Source organism: Cottoperca gobio, chromosome 12 (assembly GCF_900634415.1).
Source record: "Cottoperca gobio chromosome 12, fCotGob3.1, whole genome shotgun sequence".
Taxonomy (NCBI): domain Eukaryota; kingdom Metazoa; phylum Chordata; class Actinopteri; order Perciformes; family Bovichtidae; genus Cottoperca; species Cottoperca gobio.
The window spans coordinates 9,195,082-9,218,485 of NC_041366.1; the positions used below are offsets into that span (position 1 = coordinate 9,195,082).

General features: G+C 38.6%; 2 protein-coding genes across 12 annotated transcripts in view; both read right to left on the reverse strand.

The window, feature by feature from the left end:
• Nucleotides 1-48: 48 nt before the first annotated feature.
• slc26a1 (solute carrier family 26 member 1) lies at nucleotides 49-10,762 on the reverse strand. The gene is given in 10 exon segments (XM_029444045.1): nucleotides 49-1,190; nucleotides 1,308-1,424; nucleotides 1,426-1,596; nucleotides 1,804-1,987; nucleotides 2,307-2,538; nucleotides 2,747-2,993; nucleotides 3,123-3,329; nucleotides 3,690-4,120; nucleotides 4,123-4,149; nucleotides 10,720-10,762. Coding segments are annotated over 10 exon segments (2,241 nt in total). The 3' UTR covers nucleotides 49-608.
• Nucleotides 10,763-17,752: 6,990 nt separating this feature from the next.
• Nucleotides 17,753-23,404, reverse strand: part of si:dkey-247m21.3 (5-hydroxytryptamine receptor 4) — a 41,507-nt gene continuing 35,855 nt past the window's right edge. For 10 of the 11 annotated variants that reach the window (XM_029445495.1, XM_029445492.1, XM_029445486.1 and 7 more), the window contains one exon: nucleotides 17,753-18,710. In XM_029445495.1, coding sequence (XP_029301355.1) covers nucleotides 18,617-18,710 — 94 coding nt within the window. In that variant the 3' untranslated portion in view covers nucleotides 17,753-18,616. The remainder of the gene's footprint in view (nucleotides 18,711-23,404) is intronic. The other variant, XM_029445496.1, reaches the window with a different exon arrangement.

The following is a 23,404-nucleotide window of genomic DNA, read 5'->3' on the forward strand; positions in this document are numbered from 1 at the left end:
TATATATATATATATATATATATATATATATATATATATAGAGGAGAATATATAGTTTAATGATATAATATCGGAATCAGATATTCAGGGTTTCTTATACAGCACAAGCTCAGTGGAGTTAGGAAACATATGGAGGAGGAAGATGTCTCTGTGTTCATAAAGTAGTGGCCTGAGAAGGGCCTTGGAAGGCACTTTAGGCAATGGATCCTGGTTGTTGTAGGATTTTCCCCTTTATAGCAATAGGGAATTTAACACCCTTTTTTTCCTCAGTTTTCTTCAATCATAGGGCAAAAATAATTGCACCTTTCGTCTACAATAGATAGCCAAGTTTTATGTAAACGCACTCTTTCCAGCAGTGGAACTGCATTTTAATTCATAATCATCTGAACTGATGCAAATGATTTAAATAATGCATTTATGTGATCTGTTTATTCATGGGTGAAACGTATCAATCATACTTGTTAGAATGCTAATCCTAATTGGATCCTCTTGGTACCTCCATGTTTTCTTTGACAAAATTAGCTAAAAGGCTATGTCAAAGCTACCTAATGCAGAATTGTCATAGGTGGCAAGATAGCATACCTAATTTCCCTCTCCTTCTAGCTGCTCTACACCACAGAGTCTTCTGACCTGCTTTCTGCTGCTGCATATGAACTGTTTGCATGAAGAACTGCAGTGTGAACTGTAAAAAACAGCCGGCTGCTCATGTCTTTGTCATTTTCCCCAAAGAATTGTCCCTTCTGCAGGATATCGATGACTGAGGTGTTACAGTTGGCGAGGAGCACGTTCACCCTTATCTCTTTATATTCCTTGACCAGCCCTTCAAATGTGGCCATGCCTGTCGAGTCTATGAACGGGATGGCAGAGCAGTCTAAAACTATTGTGTGGAAATCCAGTTCTCTTTGGACGAGTCCAATGACGACCTCTCCATTGCTTTTATCTCCATTCGCCTTGGCCTGCTTCGAGGACATCTCTTTGGCCTTCTTCTCTGCCTTTCTCCTCTTAGTCAGCTCCAAGAAAGGTTCAACCCCGACAGCTTTGTAGAGTGATCTGAGGAATGAGTCCTTGTTGGCGTAGTAGAGGGGAGCCTGGAAGCGGAAGACCTGAACCCTTGGTGGCGGCATAAGGTTCTGGTACTCGTCCACGTCCTCATAAAGATCGGTATCATTGGCCCGGCCCAGGAGAGAGACCTGACATCAGATATCAGAAGAGATGAGATTAAGGCTGAAAGTTGTCTTTTTACATGCTGAAATTGTCATTTGTATTAGCTTTCAAAAACCATTATCAGCATCAAGTCCATTACTAACCTTAGGGTTCTGGGACTTAAAGATGACGCATATCATGGAAAATACTATCCCAACCAGGAGGCCAACCTCCACACTGATCAGAGCCGTGGCTGACATGGTGACCAGCCAAACAATGCCAGTCATTCCGGCTGGCACGGCACTTAGCTGGGACGTCCTTGAACTTCCTCAGTGCCCCCCGAAGGCTTACAATGATGATACAGGCAAGAACGCACTTCTGGAGAGCGTAGAAGAAAGGTGCAAAGAAGAGGAGAACAAGAAGGACGACCAGCGCGCTGATCAGACTGGATACCTGATGGAGGAGCAGAGAAATTGAGAGAAATGGAAAAAGGAAGAGAGAGATTTCATAGTGACCATCTTCCACAGAGTTAACATGAACAAATAAAATACGGTATGTTTTTTTCTCCAAATTTCACTGTTCGGTGAAACCATTTCCTCATGCAAGGAAAGCAATAACTTGCCAAGAATTTCAAGCCCTTTTTAAAAGTATGAAATGTACCTGTGTATGGCAGCCTGTTGAGTCCTTCACCATGGTTTTTGCCAATGCTGCACTTGTGGTGAAACAGTGGAAGAAGGAGGGGATGATGTTGCAACAGCCGATAGCCAGCATCTCTTGGTTGGGACGAACTGTATAGCCGTTTTTCTTAGCAAACATCTCAGACAGTGACACCGTAAAGGCAAAGCTAAAAGAGTAAATTAAAATGTGTTAACCAATTAAGGGTAGAATTAATTGTTGGCCTCAAAAGCATGTGAAGACCGTTTTAGACCTGATGTCAACATGCATTTAGGCCATCCAACAGAAGTGTAGACAATTATTATTTATTATTTCCTTCCATTTTATTAGGACTCAATTGTTGTCTTGCAAGACGTAATGAAATGTCAATTGACGAGTCAGTATCCCTGCCAGAAGATAATCTAGATACTAAATTGCATTTGTAACAACCCAGATAAGAAACACATGTTGATGCCAAGAAAACAATTGTAGAATGTGTTGTACATTACCTAATGATTGCCAGAGGAATGGCATCAAGTGCTAACTGTGACATCAGACTAAAGCTGGGCACCTGGGGAGGAATGAACCCTGTGGGGATGTGACCGGAAACACTGGAGCCATATTGACTGTTCAGCTCCCCAAAATGACTGGCCAGCGTAGCTCCTGCAACTATTATCAGCTCAGTAGGCAGAGGGATCTTTAGACGATCCTTGTAGCGCTCCTGGATCTCCTTCCCTGCCACTAAAGTAAAAAATTCATAGTGTTATTCTATCCTAAAGAAAACTAAGAATTTGTTTTTATAGGCTGTTGAATATGTATGTGCAGTACTTGGATACCTTGTCCCCTGACATTCTTGGAAGTGTAGTATATCATTAATTAACAGCACATGAGGCAGTTTATAACCGTGACTGGGAATCTGATGGGAAATATATAAAGTAGAGGTCTTTACCTAATACAGAAATACAGATGGCGCTAGTGATGAGGTCACAAAGGTTGGTGGTATGAATGTTGGCAAAGATGTTGATCCAGGTGACGACAACTGTGCCGTAGCCCTGGTGACGGGGGATCTTTAGACCCAACAGGTATTTAGCCTGCACGGTGAGGATGGTGAAAGAGGCTCCCGTGGCAAAACCATCAAGCATAGGAGCCGAAAGGTATACAGAGACAAAGCCTAGCCGAAATATAGCCATCAGGACCTGGTGAGAAGAGGAAGAAGAAGGGAAAGATAAAACATGGATGGGAATGAAAACGTGAGTCACTTATCAAATTAAATATGTCAACATTTAAATGACAGATTGGTCAGAAATTGCACCTGCATCCTTTACCTGATAGACCCCAACCAAGAAGGTAAGGGCAGCAGCGATGCTGATGGAGTAACACTCTTTCCCACACTGCACACCCATTAACTCTACACTGTGTAGTGTACCAGTTGTGAGATTAGTGGCAAGTGTGGCATTAAACACACCAGGGCCAGATACTGTGGAGTCATCATTGAGGTCAAATCCTGCCAGGAACATCTCCTTATCCACCACCTGCAGGCAAGTAGAACTCCTAATTAATCAATTAAATTAAACCTAAGAAATAGAACTGTAAAAATGACAATCCTCAGTGGTTTAAGTGATCAATGATCTCAATTGACCTCTGACAATAATTGGAAACAATGTAAATACTTCATCCTTTTGATTAACTTAAATCATTTGTGTAAGCACCCTATGATTAGTATCCGCTCTAAAATATAATGGGGTTCTTCCTTGGCCTATGCTACACCCTTCCACCAAATTTCATCCAGTAGGTTTTTTCTAACCCTACTGACAAACAGATAACCTCCTTGGTTGAGATAATAAAACATTTCAATCAACATTTCATTAAAGACCCAAATTGTGATCCATTACCTGTCCAACCATGAGGCTCATGAGGCTGAAGATCCCCACAGAGACATGTCTGGACGTCCCCATGAGGAAGTAAATGATATTGGCGTAAAATGAGGTGTATAAACCATAGATGGGCTCCACTCCTGCCAGCAAGCAGTAGGCAATGGCCTGCGGTACCAAGATGATACCAATAATCACCCCGGACATCACATCACCCCAGACGTACTCTCGGAGCTTGTATTTAGGCAGCCACCGCACAATGGGGAAGAACCCGGTCAGCGTGGACCGTACTCTGGGTACGGAGCAGGTCACACCCTGCTTCAGCTTGGATTTGAAGACTGAAACTGTGGGCTGTCGCTGGCGAGCCCGACGTTCCAGGACGGGTGGCGGGACCTTGGTGACCTCCTCCATGGTCTTGGGTAGGAAGAGGGGGCAGCAAGGCGAGAGGGAAGGGAGCTGGATAATATGGTCAGCTGTGCTCCTGGAAGATCGATGAAGAATGAGGGAGGGAGATATACAGGACAGACAGGGAAATAGAAACAGTGAATATCAGTGGAGATTACTTAATCAAGTTAGGTCACTTTTGCATGTTTGTTGTGGTATACTGTATTTACTTTACTCTGTAGGAACAGTGCTACCTGTAGTTTTTGGGGGTCAGTACATCATCCTTTAAACTTCTCAATCAGGATTACGAATTCAGTGTTTTACAATGAATGACTTTCCTAATTCCAAAACAACCTGATGCACAAATCAAACTGTTTACCCAAGACAACTGTCCTGTTAAACATCAATGAATAGCAACATTGCAGAGTCAGACTGTATCTTTAATGATAAGGGTAATGGACTAACAGTGTTAATGAGCTTCCTTTCCCAGAGCATAGGTTATTAAGTAACAAACAAGTGTTGTTGTGAGCCAGTCATAGGAAAAAAGTACTCTTTCGTCATCTGCACTGTAAATATATAATTATTTGTGAACATGTAGTGTTGGGCTATTCTGTCCACTTTACTTCCCATCTATGCCAGTTTCACCTGAACTGCTTCTATGTTTTGACATTTTTACTATTCACTATACTGATACCAATGCAGCACTCCTTGTTGGCTATCTATACCCTTGTGCTGTAGTAAACTGGTCTGATATGTGGGTTGAGGTTGAGTGAAGACAGTATTACTATAGAAGTATGGGCGATGGGAGAGCTAAGAAACTGTCTGTATGGACAGCACTAAAGCCCATGAATCATCAATCTTGGTGTTGCTAATGGAAAATAGAAATTCCCATTGCCATGAAATGTGGTACAGACATGCATGGTCCCCAGAGGATGGATTCTAATGAATTTGGTGATCCCTGACCTCTCATTTAGTACCAAATATCTATTAAATGGATTGACATGAAATTTGGTACAGATAACCTTGGTGCCCAGCAGATGAATCCTAATAACTTTGGATATCCCCTAAGGTTTTCTCTAGCACCACCAGCAGGTCAAAGTTTTCACTTAACTAGAGAAATATCTCAGCATCTACGGGATTGGCACACAATTTTGTACAAACAACAGAACTGCCATGCTCAAATCTAATTTCTGCTGTATTATGTTTTTAATGAGTATAATGGGTGCTGACACAAAAATCACATAACTAACTAATTAAGTCGTCAGCACTTCCAAATAAGTATGTGACACTTTAATGATGCATATGAGTACAAAAAATAAATAGATGTTTTTCTGCCTGAAACAATTATGTACAAACGTCATTGTGGTCAGACAACACGTCATACAAACTAGTTATTTCCTAGCATAACTCGTCCCTTAGTCCTGTTACTCTACAAGTACAGTAAGTGGCCATTGTGCTCTGCTATTAAGTACTTACAATCTTACAATACTGAGATACAAACACAAATACCTTTATGTCATTGTACATGTACAACAAGGTTCAGTGTGCTGTACCAAGCTACATAGATGTCAGCATTCATTTAAGTAAAATCCTATAACTTACAGATTTCTTTCTTTTCAGTGAATTCAATTTCAAGGCAGCAGTGTATCCTACAGTTGTAATAGATTTCCAACGTTACATGATTGTCTAAGTCCTGTTTCAGTGGGTTTCCACAGAAAATTATACCATGAAACTGGTCAATTGGTTTTAAAAACCCATAACTGACACCACCTATGTAACTTACACTTCATCAAATATAAGCAAATGTTCAACACATTCATGACACTCATGAATTAAGGCAGTGATCAATGAGTTGCAGGAGGTCTTTCTCGCAAGGTTAGCTGTTTTCAGTAGCAGCTGCGTCTCGGCAGAGATTGCCATGTCCTAGAAACCATAAACCATTCTAAATGATGGGTTATCAGCCTCGGTCATCACAACACTAGTATGCACTGTGACTTCCTGTGGCAGCGCTGGCTCACAGACTGATACGACAGGGTGATAAAGATTTGAGGAATGTTTTTCTTCATGAGTGCTTACATCAGATTTGTTGTTTTACAGTTAGTTTAATCAGATTTAAGTTTCATCATGTGTCTATCTTTTCTTCTTTTTCTGCTCACTGTTTCTATGTAGCTTTTCTTTGCAGGACAATGATAGTTCATTTTGCATGGAAACTACTTTTTGAACAAACCAGTACAGAGGCTAGTCTGTGTTCATATGGGTCTTATAAATCCAATCTGACTTTTTGAACAGATTAAAGAGACGGGAGATAAATAATGACCCTGTGTAGCTTTGAGGTACAACAAATAAAGTAAAAGAACATATTCCAAAAAAAGACTAAGAGCACAAGAACTATCTCGCAGTTATTTTGAACAAGGTTTTCTTTCAAGTAAAGAAACACAGACACTTGATTAGCTGCTGAGCATGACGGGAGTCACACTGAGGACTCTTTGGAGCCAAATTTACTTCAGCGTCAACCTTAAACACTGCTGGAAACATTCTATTTAAGCTGTTAACTGTTTCTAATCATTGTTCTGCGCCTTTAATCATATGACAAAAGCATCGCTGCTTAGAAATGACCTGAAAGCTTCCTTCCTTTGCCTTTTATGTGTAGTTCAAATTTTTTTTATCCAGTCATGTTACTAAAGGGGCGAAAACAACTGCATACTGACTTCACAGCTCTAAAGGTTCCCTGTAACAGAAAGCACACATATAATTCCTTTAAATTGTTGTCATTTATTTCCACCAATTTACATTGAGTCATATAAGATCTTCGATAGCATCTTTTTTCAATCTGCTGCAGTAGAAAACCAAATTTAATGAATGATTATTTATTAGAGGCATACAAAAGCATTAAAGTATTATTTTATTGACCAACAGTATAAAGATACCCTAATTTTAAGACACATATCATGATTTTTTAAAACCTTTATTGTCAGTCTGACCCTGAGTTGCTGAGTCTTCAAAAACAGTGCTGAACTACTGAAGCCAGGAGCACTATTGTCCCTAGAGACTTTCAATTGTAAAACACAACAATAAAGATACAACATGACGTAACCATGAAAGCAGGTAGTTTCACCACTTGACAACCAGAGAGAAGTCTATTCAATTCGCACAGGAATCAACAAGAACCCAATACTCTTCCGATGTCCAACAAATCAAACATCAGTCATGATGTTGATTTAGACAACAGGTTTTGAAACAGTGTAAATCATAATCCAAAACGGTTCAAGTTTAACTGTATTTACAAAGCCAAGAGGCAGTTTTCAATAGATTGGACATTAAATAAAGCCCTTTAATAAACTACATATAAGATGACTTATGTTGAAAATGACAAATAAAAATACAACTTGCTACTCTGAAGGCTAGAAAAAAAAGCCAACCAACATTTAGTCAATTTGGTAATACTCTCCATAAATGCAAACTCTCTCAAAGCTGAAATCAAGTCAAACTGAAATGGTAAATTCTCCTGATTGGAGCCCCACAGCAGACCTGTAGGATACCCTGTAATCCGTACCTCTCCAGAAGTAGTTAATGCAGTACTGTTAATGTCACTCCAGGTTTATTATTATCAAAATGACGTGTGAATCAATGTTTAACCTGTATGTGCCGTAGACATATTTAACCAGCAGATCAATGAAACTGTGCTCACAACAACAACTTTATCTGCTCTCCAGTCATATTATAACTGCTCTTCAGACGCTTTCCAGGAGGAATAAAAAACAGCTTTGAAAGCACCAGTGGTCATTTCTTGGACACACAATTCCAGTCAGCATAACACTCACCTGCAGAGTGACACAGGGACAAACCTCAAGTCTCTGATGTGCTGTATTTAAACCAGCTCTGTGTTGATTTCCTTAACTTCTTCTCATTATCTCTCTCTCTCTCTTCCACTCTTCATATGTCTCTCTGTCTCTGATGTCAGAAAGCAGTAGATGTGATCTCTGCTGGATAAATAGCGAGATAAGAGTGGCCCTTTGCTCACCCTCACTCGGTTCCCTATTGGCTTGGTCACCAAGAGTGGGTGGAGCAACATTTGGACTAAACCGAAAAGCATTTGTGTGTGTGTGTGTGTGTGTGTTTGTGTAGAGGAGTCAACTCTGGGCAAGACTGTGGGTAATACTTTACTGGATCACACATTTATGTGCCCCTGCAGGATGCCCTAGCAAATTAGCAAAATGAAAATGAGCACTGAGTCGTTGGTCAGTATGTCATACTGTTTAAATACATCCTGTAGACCAGGGGTGTCAAACATGCGGCTCGCGGGCCAAAACCTGCCGGCCAGAGGGTCCAATCCGCGGGATGACTTTGCAAAGTATAAAAATGTGTTGTTTTGATCATAAAGTAAAATACTGTTCCAGATACCTGTGACAAAATGTTGTGTGCCTTTGTGGATGCACTGTGATCTGTAAGTTGTAACACATATGTGCAAATAATACACTGAGGCATAATATTGTTGAAATTGCACCTTTTTTTCTTAAGAAATTTCAGGTTGTTCATAAGGTTTTGTAAAAAGATAGCTCATTAAATGTGAACGTTTTCAGAATGTACTTTATTGCACTAAAACGTAGGGAAACATTTGGAGTTATTTATAGGTTATTATGCTGTGATTTTACTGATCCGGCCCACTTGAGATCAAATTGACCTTTATGTGGCCCCTGAACTAAAATGAGTTTGACACCCCTACTGTAGACAGAATGGATTACATAGCAAACAGAAGATAAACTGTGCCTGAGGGGCTTCAAGCCAATAAGTGACCCTGTTATCTTCGTGAACTGCGCCAGAAACAACCCATATATACGTCCTCCAGCAAATACACAGATTAGGCATCAGTGTTGTGTTAAAAGTGTAACTAACAATGATTTGTACATGCCAGGTTTAATCAAAACCAACACACTGTAATGTGATGATCCTGAACTGTGTATGATATATTGTTTCTTATTAATCATACACGTTTCTAAAAATGAAATCTGAGCGCGTTGATTCTGTACAGTAAGGTACAGTAATTAATTAAATATAACAGTCATAAAATCTATAATCTCCATGATTTAAAAAGTGGTTTGATATTCTTGCTCAATGCGTTATAGTCAACCAACCAGAGCAAAACTTAACACACTGCTCCTTTTGTCATTCAGCTAAATGTTGCTACTGTGAATCACACTTAATTCCTACTTTAAGATTGAAAAAGTGTGCTTCTGAATGACCAAATGTTGGACATTGCACAATTTGATTAAAAAAGATACCATCCTAGTTACTGGGAAATGTACTATATTCTACTTTTTTATATACATTTATGTCTGTACATACAATATGTACATGTTATGTCTATTTCTGTGCAAGTACTTTGAGAGTAGCTATAAACCAGAGTAAATTACTTATATGTGCCCACACTTAGTTGACCCATAAAGCTGATTCTGAATCTGATTATAACATTACTTCTAACCATTTTGCAATGATTTGAATGTTTGTTTTTTTCCAGGCAGCTGCAGGTTTCTGTTTATTTCATTATAGTATGAAAATATCCTGGCATAGACTTGCTTGAGAAAGGTAAGAGAACATCTTGTCTGTACATGTACAGTAGCGGTCAAAGGTCTGTTATTTATGTGAGACAGTGCACCTGTAAATTTAGATTTGTGTAAAAAGTATTTCAATCTTTCCTTCTGTAAAAAGAAGCTTTCATATAATTAATTACAACAAAAGAACAACTGTGACCAAAAACAAAAAGGAAAACAATGGCTCTTTGGTACAGCAATACAACTTCAACAATCCAAAATGCTATCAACTCATTCATTCTGCAAGGTTTGTAGTAAATAGAATACATGGACACTGGTACAGTCTGTCTGGTACTTGCAGTACAAAGTCTGAAGCTTTTGCTTTGAGAATGGATCGTTAACATCGAATCTTCAAGCTGACCTGATCCAATCATTCGTTTTTAGCTGTGGAGCTCAATGACTGAGTTCAGCAGTGATTATTTTCAGGTCAAAAGCTGACTGAATGTTTATCACTAATAAGAAAGAAGACTCTGAGATTAAGGCTGACCTTCTGATTTTCTTTATCATCAGGGTATAAGACAAAAGTGGATCTGTGTGTGGGTGTGTCCATTATATGCTAGACTGAATGGCATCATTGTCAGCGTGAACACATCACAGTTGAGTTCTTCTAACACAGTCAGTCACAGTTAAGATTTGAATTACATTTGTAACAGTACTGAAATATGAAGGGAGAGGGGGGCTGCATTTGTGTGTGTGTGTGTGTGTGTGTGTGTGTGTGTGTGTGTGTGTGTGTGTGTGTGTGTGTGTGTGTGTGTGTGTGTGTGTGTGTGTGTGTGTGTGTGGTTAACATGACCATATCCATGCAAAGTAAGACTGGAATATCACTTTCCATAGACAAAAGGGAGACAAAACCAAACAATCGGAACATGTTAGGAGTGTCTTGCCACCTTTGTTGACCCCTCACTGTAAAGCAAAAACCACCCAATCTGAAAGGACTACTGCACTGCCCCTTTAAATTCACCGGCAGCATCATCTGTCTGCTCCAGAGTCTACAAGCTTTATCACCCATCCAGCATGATTTTTGGACACTGTGTGTTTGTTTTGTTCCTGTCAAAGGAGTCAAATGAGTGAGAACTCACCCAGAGAGGAGCAGAGGAGCAAACAGGAGGCAACATCGGCCATACCTCCCTGACTGGTGCCATCCACCATCAGTCTGTTTCCCTCTGTACAGCCGTCCACTCTGCTGTCTTCTTCCTGCTTCCTTCCGCAAAGCATGATGGGAGCAGCACCCCCGCCTCCCCCCCCGTCTGCGGATTGGAGCCGAGCAGAGGGGGAGGGGTGAGAGGAGAAGAGAAGGAGGGAGGGAAGAGGGACTGTTGCCAGTGGATGATGGTCACCATGGTGACTAAAATCCTGCTGTGTGTGTGTGTGTGTGTGTGTGTGTGTGTGTATTCAGATTGCTGCTGCCACAGTTGATGATGCCTTCAAACTCTTTTAAAGGGTAAGTCTGATGATATTCTTTATTGTTCTAATCATCAACAAATCTCATGAAATTACAACACGTATTGTATTTGAATCCAAAGTTTGATGTAGCATATACAGAGCTCATCAGCTCATTAGCCCCGCTGTTACACTGGGGGACATGTTTTTGATACTTTTAAATAAAGGCCATGTTGTATATTTTGAGTCAATCCCACATAAATACTCAGACCAAATGTGTATAAATCCGCCAAAAGAAATCATCCCTAATAAATGCTCTGTTTCCTCCTGTTTGAGTAATGGTTGCCAAAAAGTACAGTTCCAAGCTGTTTCAGGAAATGATTTAGCTTATTTGAAATTAAACTTTAAATTCCTGACTCGTTTTTAAAGATGTATGTCTTTAGAAGGAATCAATGTGCTCGAGGCTGAGACACGGAGACGGAGATGTGAATTGGTTCATTTCGAAAGTGTTCCACTCGACCACATCTGTTTCTTTTGCCTCTCCATAAACACAAAGGTCACATCGGTTCCAGCCTGTCGGTAATGTGTGACCCTGTGAAACCACAGTAGCAACTAATTCTACATTAATACTACTTGTATTAGTCATAGCCTATATAAGTGGTATTTGAATACCTACTTAAATCTGCTCCAACCAATTTTATATCAACAATTAATCAAATGACTTCGTGTAACATGAAAGGCGTCACTCATAGTGACAAATCAGATCATTCAGCTCTGCATTTTCCCTCAGTTAAACTGTTTTATTGTCTTTCAGCTCTTTGTTTTGATTTTTGGGGCCAAAATTTAACAGTTTTAGTTGACTCTCACGGCTCTCGTCAGTTATGTTTCCAGATCCCGACCCTAGTGCCATGTTAGTTCAGATTCGGTAGAGTAGTATAGTTATGGCTAATTAAACCTGCATGAGCACAACATTAGCATTCATTTGGAGTCGTCTTCCTGGACACCTGGTCATTGTACGCATATTTATATTAGTTCACTACTCTCCTTTCCTCTGCTCTGTCTCTGACTGTATGTGTATGTGTCAGGACTGAAGTCCCGCCCTTCGCGAAACACAGCGGAGGGGATGTGAATGCGCAAAGCAAAAAAAAGATGTAGCCCCCCAAAAAAAAAAATATATATTTAAAAGAAAATTGTTTCATCTACAAACAATTTTGCGACCCCCCCCTGCAGTACCTCAACAAGATAAATTACCTGCTCAGCCCCAAATGCAGACAAAGGCCCAGACTTTTGATCCTGAATATAATGTTAGCTTAAAGTTGTTAACGCCTGTATGTCAATATTAAATGTCTATCTTAGTTTGAACAGTTTACGAGTAACTGTTTGTACGGGTAGTTGCACAGAACTTACATTTGTAAGTATGACCGACAATTGGTGAGTAAGGTCAGCTGGTTAACTCAGCATCGATATAGCCTCGCTGTGTGGGATGGACACTTGATATGGCAGACCCTTCACTTTCACATTTCATAGAGGACACATATCAAGTATCAGCCGGTGTGAAAACCTGAAAGCTGATTTTGTCAAACCTTCTCCAAACACAGATTTCCAGGTTCTTTGAAACACAGAGTTACTTCCTGATAACCCCATGACATACCGCCACTCAACCTTCACCCCCAAAATTCTCAAGGGCTAAAAGGGTCCTACAGCAAACACTGAGCACAATAGTTTATTCATGTTACTTATTATTAATCCCTTGAGTTACGTGTCTTTTAGGAATGTCAATGTTTAAGGAAGATTAGCTGTAACACAGGAGAAGTCACGCACACAAACTGCCTGCTGTCGAGTCGTTGCTTACTTTGATTTAAGAGATTGAGTGAGGTTAGGAACAAACTATAAAAGCTATCCTGTTGACGGAACAAATCAGTGAAGTTTCTCACAATCACAGGCTCTTCAAAATGTACCTGCAAAATGTCTTAGAACAAGCCTTGAATTTAATGATGAGTGTGCAAAGGTTTACATTGATGGCCACACATCCTGCGTTCAGTGTTCCAATAGTTATCTTTTAGTTAAAAAGTTACCAGCAGCATGAGAACAAATGCTAATGTTTGGTGAACTACAAGGTACAAATCAACTTAAGGTAAATCTTTCTTTCTGTCTTTTCTTTCTTTCTTCTTTCTTTCTTTCTTTCTTCTTTCTTTCTTTCTATTTTAACAAGCAGCAGCAGCTGTTCCTCTTTCTAGTCAGCTGACTTGATTGCTGTCAGGTATATTAAAGCGGCAGATGAACATCTAAGGACTGTAATGTTTGCCACGGATATGTCTAAATAGATGCAAATAAAAAAAAGTGTTTAACGTTTTATTGCACAATGCAATGAAACATTTTCCTTGCAGACTCTTTTTTTTAAATGCTGTTTGCCATCTAATTTTTTAACAGTAAAATGATTCAGTGTGGAAAACCCAGAGTATAAAATCAGCTATAAAACCTGCAGAAATTATAAAACAATGCTAAAATAAAAGCAATACAATAAATGACAGTTTAGGTTTTGTACTTGACATTTTGTCTTGCACAGGTGTTGCTAATAACATTATAGATAGCTCTGTTGTGTTCAAGTGTCCCAGTAAACAGTGAGCCAGTATGCACAAAACAAAGCACATAAATGGAATTAAGCCACAATTCATTTATTCGTTTTTTCCCTACTGTGATATGTCAAACTATGTACTGTTAAAAAAAAGCCTTCTGCTGAAACTGTCTCCACAATATGAAGTCACAGTCAACCTGAACTCACCTGTGGAGGAGTTGAAAGACTATTTCTGTAGTATTGTAGCTACATCTAGTGGTGGATGTAGATAACTGCAGTCTAACACAACTGAACACACACACATAGTTTACACTGCATTTGCAAGCACAGTGTGGGTCTCGGTGCTCATTCCATATGGATTACTGTGTTGGCTTTGTTGTGTTTTATTTATTAAATCAATGAAAACAACATCAAGTATTTTCTTTTATCTACAAGTTGCCATGTAGGTAGCTTGTAAGTTTTGGTATTCTCATTGAAACACCTATCAACTTTCAAAACTCTGAAAGCATCTTCCACTGGGCATCTGTTGGGAGTGATGAAGCTACCTGGTCGACAGCTTATAGAGCAGGTAAAATAAATACCTGAATACGTTTTGTTGTTCCTTCTATGGTCCTTCAGGTAGGACCCTGTGTTGCTGTAAATGCTTTTGATCAGGTCACTGAAAACAAACCAACCACTTATTCTTCCATCCCTGAGGTTTTTTCCCTTTTAACACAGAAAAATATAGTTTATTCTTCATTTATCTGCAAAAGCTTGTTGAGAAACTTACTAGAAAACTTACTTGGACAAGCGTCACAAAGGTCAGCTTTATGCTTTACCAGAAAAGCTTTAAAACAACATTTTTCAGTTTTTGAAAGAAAAGACTATAAGATAATTTACCTCCATATGGAAAGATAATATATCCATATGGATAAGTAATACATCCCCTGGAAGACCTTATTTAGAAAAAGAAAATCACATTTTAAATCCTGGCGCAGATAGTTTGTCTGTCTGTTAGAAAAGCAGATTAGGTTGTATTTACACAGGAACAAAAACTAACATAGTCATTTGTAGCGGCCCATAGAAGGATAAAATACTGGATGTGTGTTAAAATAATTTTGTGTCCTGGTGTTAACATCTTTGATCCAGAATGCTTTTGGAAAAGCCAGGTCCAGCTCTGGCACTGCTGCACTTTGAGATAAAGCCTTAATATTTTCATGCTTTTAGACCAGAGGTGGAGAACCTTTTTCCTATCAAGGGCTATTTCAATTTTTACAACATCCTTCGAGGGCCGTACTAATTATTGAACTCATAACCTCTGTAAAGATGTTTAAAGACACAGCCCATTCATTCAAGCTACTTTTTTTTATCCATGTATCTTTCTGTTTTATCAGAAATCAGAAATCCTTTATTAGTCCCACAACGGGGAAATGTACCTTGTTACAGCAAAATAACATAATGGAGTAAAAAGGCAGTACACAATAATTAAATAGAATAAAAAATAATATAAGTACCAGGTGGTTGATAGGAAATTGTAAAGTGAGTATTGTAAATGGCAGTGATAATTGCACAGCAGTGGTGGAATAGTCTGTTCTTGGTGTGGTGGTCTACCTCTCTATCTCTCCATGTTTTCATGCCCCTCCAGGTGAGCGCACAGTGGATTTTAGGGGTCATGATATCATAGAGAAGTAGGAAAGGACTGCTTTCTCTGTTCAAATTTAAATTTAAGTAATGTTTTTGGCAGTACAAAGTCACCAGCACTGATCCAGATGTGTGCATTTAGTGAGCTTTTGGATAGAGCGTGCGCTCTGACTATCTCCTGCAGAGGGAAGACGCTGTTCAGAAATAAGTATTGTAACTGTCATTGTATCTGGAGAAAGATGCTCCACTGTATACAAGTAAAATGCAACTGATATCTGCTCAGCCGTTTACAAAACTAATTTTCTTTGATAAAACATTTGTTTTATTAAATGTATTTAGCAGGGACCATGTACAAACAATATACAACTAATCTAATTAAGTTAATTATTGTTTGGTTTTAGTTGCAACAGATGGTTTGAACTTTAAACCATAGGTCTTCAACAGGGGGTACTGCCGGGGGGGGTCGTAAAATAGTTTGTAGATGAAACAATTTTCTTTTAAATTATTTATTTATTTTTGGGCCGATACATCTTTTTTTTGCTTTGCGCATTCACATCCCCTCCGCTGTGTTTCACGAAGGGCGGGACTTCGGTCCTGACACACACACACGTACAGTCAGAGACAGAGCAGAGGAAAGGAGAGTAGTGAACTAAAATAAATATGCGTACAATGACCAGGTGTCCATGCAGGTTTAATTAGCCATAACTATACTACTCTACCGAATCTGAACTAACATGGCACTAAAGTCGGCATCTGGAGAAATGTGCATGCTCAATAGACACATTTTATAGGGCTGATATGAATCATTTTACACCAAATCATTGTCAAATTCTCTGTTTATTCATCATCTTCATCGCACTCAACAAAGATGAAATACAGGGCACAGTGGACTATTAAAAGTTGTCACATTGTAACAAGACATTCATTTAGCTCGTCATATTTAAAGCTCTGAGGTTGTGCATTGAAAATAAAAAGAAAGATGGTAGTGAACTGTTGTTTTCTGAGGCAGAGATGCATAAAGAACTTGAAATGAAAATGTGATGACAGAGTGTAGGCGGCTGAGACAGTATCACACCTCTGTGCGAACATCTCCTGAACATGTTGTGATAGACAGACAGAGAGAGAGAGAGACAGACGGAGTTCAGATATGTAAACTGAGCATCAGGCATCGGAGGCGAGTTAAACCTGCGTTACAGAGGCATTCTTTAATCAACTTGTGAATAAATGGCTCTGAGTAATGTGACCGTCTCACCAATGCTGCCAAACACACTGAACTTTCTATTCATTATTTCGGGGGTTTTCTCCAAACCCTGGCTCCCACAGGCCCTCATGTACTGTAGAAACTATCTCTAACATGCTGAGAATATTCTACATGCCCAACACAAAACAGCAGGGAGCCAAAACAATGGCCTGGTAAAATCAGAGCTAAAATGAGAGTATGTATTGACCTGTAGTGGTCAAATATCACCTAATGCAGCTTAAAAACACAGTCCAACTATCAGCCCACTGAAAGACGCAGCCAAGTCTCTTGTTCTTCGTTTGAGTGACATCAGACCTTAATATTCACCTCGACATGAATAAGTGCCATCATGTCTATAATGAGGAAAATCACATTTTTTTTGTATCCCAAACATATAATCTGCATTTATATTTTTTAAAAAGAGTGTAAATAACATTTAAATTAAAACTATATATATACATACATGTGTATATATATATATATATATATATATATATATATATATATACTGTATATATATTTATTTGTATATATATATATATATATATATATATATATATACACATGTATATACACATGTATGTATATATATATATATATATATACATATATACAAATGAATATATATATACAGTATATATATATAAATAAATATACATGTATGTGTATATAAATACATACAGACAGCATTTAAGTTTGTTGTTTGTTGTTTAATAGGGTGAGAAATCCATGTGATGAGTCTTCTTTGTATGATTCATTCTTGGTTGGATTTTATGCATAATCAACATAATCTGCATTAAAAGAAATCTATTTTCCAAAGCATTTAATTTGACCAGGCATTTTATTTTTCAGATTCCTGAAATGTTTGAATGTTGCAGTATTGCAGTATTTTTGATACGCTGTATGTACTTTCAGTGCTTTGAAACTATGTCTTAATAATTGACAAAAAAGTAAACAGGTACATTTTTACATTGTGGGTAGTGTAGCTCAGGGGTGTCAAACATTCGGCCCGGGGGCTAAAACACAGAATGACTTTACAAAGTGTAAAAATGAGTTGTTTTGATCATAAATATACTGTTCTAGATACCCGTGACAAAATGTTTTGTGCCTTTGTAGACACACTGTGATCTGTAAGTTGTAACACACATGTGTAAATGATAAACTGAGGCACAATATTGTTGAAATTGCACCTTATTTTTCTTAAGGAATTTCATAATGTTTTTTAATTAAAAAGATAGTTCATTAAATTTGAACATTTTCAGAATGTACTTGTATTTCTTGCACTAAAACGAAGGGAAACATTGTCGTTATTTATAGGTTATTATGCTCTGATGTTACTGGTCCGGCCCACTTAAGATCAAATTGTGCTGTATGTGGCCCCTGAACTAAAATGAGTTTGACACCCCTGCTAGATTTTAATACTGGCAATCAAGCTTTCAACTCGCTGCAGTGATGTACAGCCGCACTAACAAACCGACACCACGTCACTGTTGGGTTTAGACAGAGATGCAACACATTTTAAACTTTCAACCCACAGAGGTAAGTGCAACAATATTTAGGCAGGTATTTCACCATAATGGTCAATAATGATACAACTGTTTTCATGATGCAGTATTTCATCACAAACTACTGTGAAGTCATCCATTTCTGTTTTAACATCCTCGGCCTTTGGTGTTTTGCTTACAGCTATTTCAAAATGGTATATGAAACGAAAGTTATGAACAAAAATGTCAACTTTTGACATTCATTAGTTTCAGAGTGCCGTCCATGCTGGTAAAAGACAATACAAACTGCAGCACAATAAAGTTGACTTTAACCTAATGACACCTACAATCAACCTGTATAGCCAGCTGGCAGTTAACGCTGTTGAAACTCTAATGGGATGTCATCATAGAGGTTAAGAAGCCATCATCTTAGCCAAAGTTTGTCTTGTAGTCTGCTGTAGTTTTCTGGTCCGCTGACTCAATCTTCACACCCTGTGATTCAGAGGTTCGACTGAGAAGAACAGTTCTTCTGGGTTTTAGAACGACAACCTGGAAACATATTGGGACTGTGTTTTGGACCATGGATACCAGTACTATTCAACTAGTACTTTAGTTCTGCACCCATATGTTTCATTGTTTCACTGAGAGGCAGATCTGATGAGGTCCCAGCTCTGTCCTCAGAGAGTTCCAAGAGAGTCCTGGGACTCCTGCTCGTTGGCCAGTATCGTGCGCCCGTTGTCGCTGTTGCTCCGGTTGGGCAGGAAGGACAATCTGAAAAACAGACAACGACTTCTTAAATAAACTTCTATACAGCCTAATCGTAATAACGTTCTATTCCTTAAGATTTTCAAGAAATCCAACTCTATTTTGTTATTTTATTTATTTTTCAAAGTCCAAAAAATAGTCACCACCTGGATTTAACCAAACAAATCATTAAGAGCCTTCCATTGGATAATTACTGCAGTGATTAATATGTTTCTGCTGCCAACAAGCTATTTAACCCGAGCTGATGAGGTGAGTCGCTTCTCATTTCTTAAACAACCATGTCGGAAGACATATCCTGTGGTCAGGGACAGGATGTGAATGGGAAGGGAACTCAGCGGATTGGGACTAAACAGCTGTGTAACCGTAAGAAAACCACCAATCAGAGGCTAATAGGAAAAAAAGGCTTTAATTAGCTAGGGAGCATAAATATTGGACTCTGGGGCAATGGAAGAAGGTCATGTGAACTGATGAATCCAGATTGACCCTGTTCCAGAGTGATGGGCGCATCAGGGTGAGAGGCGGATGAAGTGATGCACCCATCATGCCTGGTGCCTCTCTCCCATCATCAATACAAGATCTTGGTGGAAAATGAATGCAACACTGGACGGAAATAAATGTTGTGACATTGCAGAAGCTTATGTGATTGTGTGCCGTACTCAAAGTTAAAGGCGGTCCAACGAAATATTAGAGTGTGCAACTTTGTTTTTGGACGGGCTGAGTATTTACACTCTTAATATATTAGAGGTTGGGACGCACTAGAAGTCTTTTCTTTTCTTTTTTCTAATTTGTATTATTAAACTGGAGTAAGGGGAACTAGTATGATGACAATAGTACCTTTTCTCTATTAAATGTTTAATCATCTGCCTTTTAATTTGTTCAGATTTAATGTCTTTTAACATCATTTTTTGCCCTTTAATTTGAATAATAACAAAAATAAGTATTTTAAAACATGTTGATTTATGCATTGATTTTGCTGATGTTTTTAATCTCAGTCACACAACAACCAGGCCATGCTATATGTTTCTACAGCTATCATCACTGGCACAATAAGAATACAACTAATTCAATAAAAGATAATAAATATGTTTGTTTCAAATAATACAATTAAAAACATAATTATTATAAAAAATTAGGAGGAAAAATGAAGGTCAAGGCATAGACAGCTGAATAAAGCCAGTGGGAATAGAACAGGAAGGAGGCATGGGAAATGAGTAAAGAGAGACTGGGAACTACTATACACATTCTTCTCAAAGTAGGCAGCAAAGAATGAGGAAGAGGAGGGAGACAGGGAGAAAAATACATTTTCTGATGCTTACAAGCAGATAGTGACCATTTAAATGTCAAATAAATATAAAAAGACTTAATAAGAAAAATATTTAGTGATTTATTGTGTTCTGTATGTTTTCATTGGTCTTGTATTTGCTTATAATCAGAATAGATGTCCATGATGTTCTGGTGGTTTTATAGCTTTGACAGTGTTTCCAAGACTGCAGGTATATTGTGACACAAATACAGTAATTACATATATCTTGATGCTGTAGAAACTTCATTTAGACATATATCAGGCTTTACCTTTACTAAAGAAAAGTGGTTTGCTGTTTGTCAGCAAGCTACAGAAGTATGTTGTCAGTTAGTTCAACACACACACACACACACACACACACACACACACACACACACACACACACACACACAGTGGAGTGATGTCAAGAGTGAGTAGGCGAGGAGGGAAATATAAACAGAAGTATTGTGTGTGTTTTCTGTGTGTTTACAGTCTAAACACACTGTCTGTCTGTATGTCTGTCATAACAGGCACCAGGGAAAGTATCAGTAGTATTATATAATACTGAGGAGGAAATACGGGGAAACAAATAGACGAATGAGAGTGCGAGAACAAAAACCTACCCACAAAAATGTGACCCTGTCCCCTACATATTACATTTATACACAACTGATTTACATTGGCAGTAAATGTGATTGCAGCAACATTTTGTTCCAAAGCAGAACGTGTTGCTTGGGTGTAAAAAGCACAAGACTATGTCGTCAGAGACCACGGTTAGCGTCTGGAGTGAAAGAGTCAACATGATTCAAGCTTCAAGTTTGAGTTAATTTAAGAGGACTTTAAAACTGAACCAAGACCATTATCTTCCCTTGACCTTTACTGAGTGCTTTGAGCTGCCAGGACTGAATCTTGTGGGGAGAACAAATTGAAGATGCCAAATATGAACATTTTACACATGCGTTCAATAAAATGTTTTATTCTTGTGTCGAAAAACAAAGTTACCCCTGACAGCACTACGTTTTCTGCAAAAACATACAGTAGTAGCCAGCGCGTATTAGTTGTTTCTAAATGTCATTAAGAGGGTTGAAAAATCACATGATTGCAAAGGAATGAAGATGAATAATGAATGAACTGTTGCTTGACATTTGATCAATTAGAACTTCATTACCCAGAAATCCTTCCAGCTTGTCAGTAAACTGCACACACTGTGTCGAACCAGCCTGGAGGATTTTGATATTTTATACCAAAAAAAGTGCCAAAACCCAATCAGAGATATTTACAGTTTGGAAGTCACTCTCTGGTTTTAATCACACCTGAAGCATAATCTTTCATTTCACTTTTGTTTTATCCGTTTGCCCAATCAAAGGTCATTAACCCGGATATATGCATGTCCTGGTTTATCAGATCTGCTACAGCAACGTATTCATTATTTATTGGGTTGTTTAACAAGGACAGAGCACATCATTGTAAGTGGGCGAGAGTTAACCTAAAGGCTGCTTTTCATCTTCGGACAGATGTAATGCAGGCACAATGTGAGCATGAGAACCATAGGTCTCCATCAGGGGTGTAACGCAAAGCTACTATCTGTATCTGTTTATGTCCCAAAACCATCTGTATTTGTGTCACGCTTCAGTGTCTCATCATGAAGTTAAAATAACATCTGTGCAACATCAGTGACGCTTTATTCTAACTGCACAACTAATCTTGTAAAAACTGATGAAAAGATGTAAATACCTTCAATACCTCCAAGTTGTTACATGTTGGCACATCTGCATCATGAAAAGTCATGCAGCTTTGCTCCAGTCACCTGGATCCTGAAGAAAAAGTCTAAATTTGACAACTATCAGCCCAGATCTGAAGTTATAATTAGGCCGTCTGTGCAGAGATCCTGACATCACTGTAGAAAGTGAATTCAAGCCAACAACAAACGTCTGCCAACAACAGCTGCCCCTACTGCCTTGAGGAAGAATAGATGTTTATTGAGTTTATTTGAATCTTAATTTTTCATTTTATGAGGCAAAACAAAACCCTGTTTATCCCAGAGATCCGGCATAATGTGAAAACTACATGCAACGTCTTTGTAGGGATGAAGATCAAAACCCACATTGCTTACATTTAGCCTCATTAAATGAATGCTCTTAACATCTGGGGGGCATTTTGGATTCAGTTTCATCCTGCAGTTTAAGATTGACTTTGACCAACACACTAATATATGGCTTTTAGAGCAAAGATTTTGTTTATTCTTCTTATCACGACAAATTAATTTTACATCCAGTTGGGAAGTCGCTTGCTGATCTGCAGATGATATATGAAACTTAATCCCATTAATAAATGAGTCCTATACACGGCACGTTCAGTGCAGCAGCTTTTAACCACTAGCATTTAAGAATTCAAACAGCAATTTTCCCCCCATTACAGAACATTCCCAGAGTAAAAAAACAAAACAGGGAAAGTGTTTTGGAATTTTCCCACATATTAGATTAAATCTTATAACATCAGTTTCATGAAGAAACCGCTGAGGCTTTGTCCATTGATATTTTAGTGGTTAACTCCCCCCAGAGCTTCCCTCATGTGTCTCCTCTAATCAGTCTCACTTTCTGCTTTTTCACTGTACAAATGTTGGGGGGGGAGAAAAAGGTGAGAAAGATTTCTCTTGCAAGACAACTTTGGTCATTTTCCATCATTGTCTTTAGTTTGAGGGCAGTTAAACTTTCAGCCATCAATTATGATACAAATAAAAGCGTGTCGGGGACGGCGAAGCTTCCTGCCTCATCAGGAGAGAGAAGAGAAATGACTTGTGGATTTTGTTAACTTCTTTCATGGGAATCTTAAAAATGACATATCATACAGTATATGTTACAGAATGTTTCACTATACACATATACATGTATAGTGAGGACAGGAGAACTGTTTTAAACTCTTGTTTGTATGACATGAAACCCCATTATGATTTTTTCAGCAAGACCCATTGAATGTATTTGCATTCAGTAACATCCTCTTCAAATACTAATCTGGCTTTGCTCCCCTCCTCATCCAAACAGCACAGCAACAACAGCTTGACGTTTGCTTGAATCCATTTGTTTTTGTGAAGCAGCCACGATAAACGCAGCGTATTTAACTCTGGGTTAGCATTAACTGTGACCAATCATTGAAAATGTGTTCACAAAACAATTGGTAATTTTTGACAGTGTATCATTTGAAACTATTGTTGGGAGTGATGCAGTGATGGGAGTGACAACACAGTGAGCTCCTCAGCAAAATAACCAGCTCCACTGTCTGCTGTTGTTTGGAAAATGACTCACGCCATGAAATCAGATCTCAGTTTCACTCATTATTGACTGACTTCCTTATTAAAACAATGTGAGTTTGTTGGCTGTGCCAGATGCCCCAGCTCTGTTGCACTTTTGACAAAAACTGA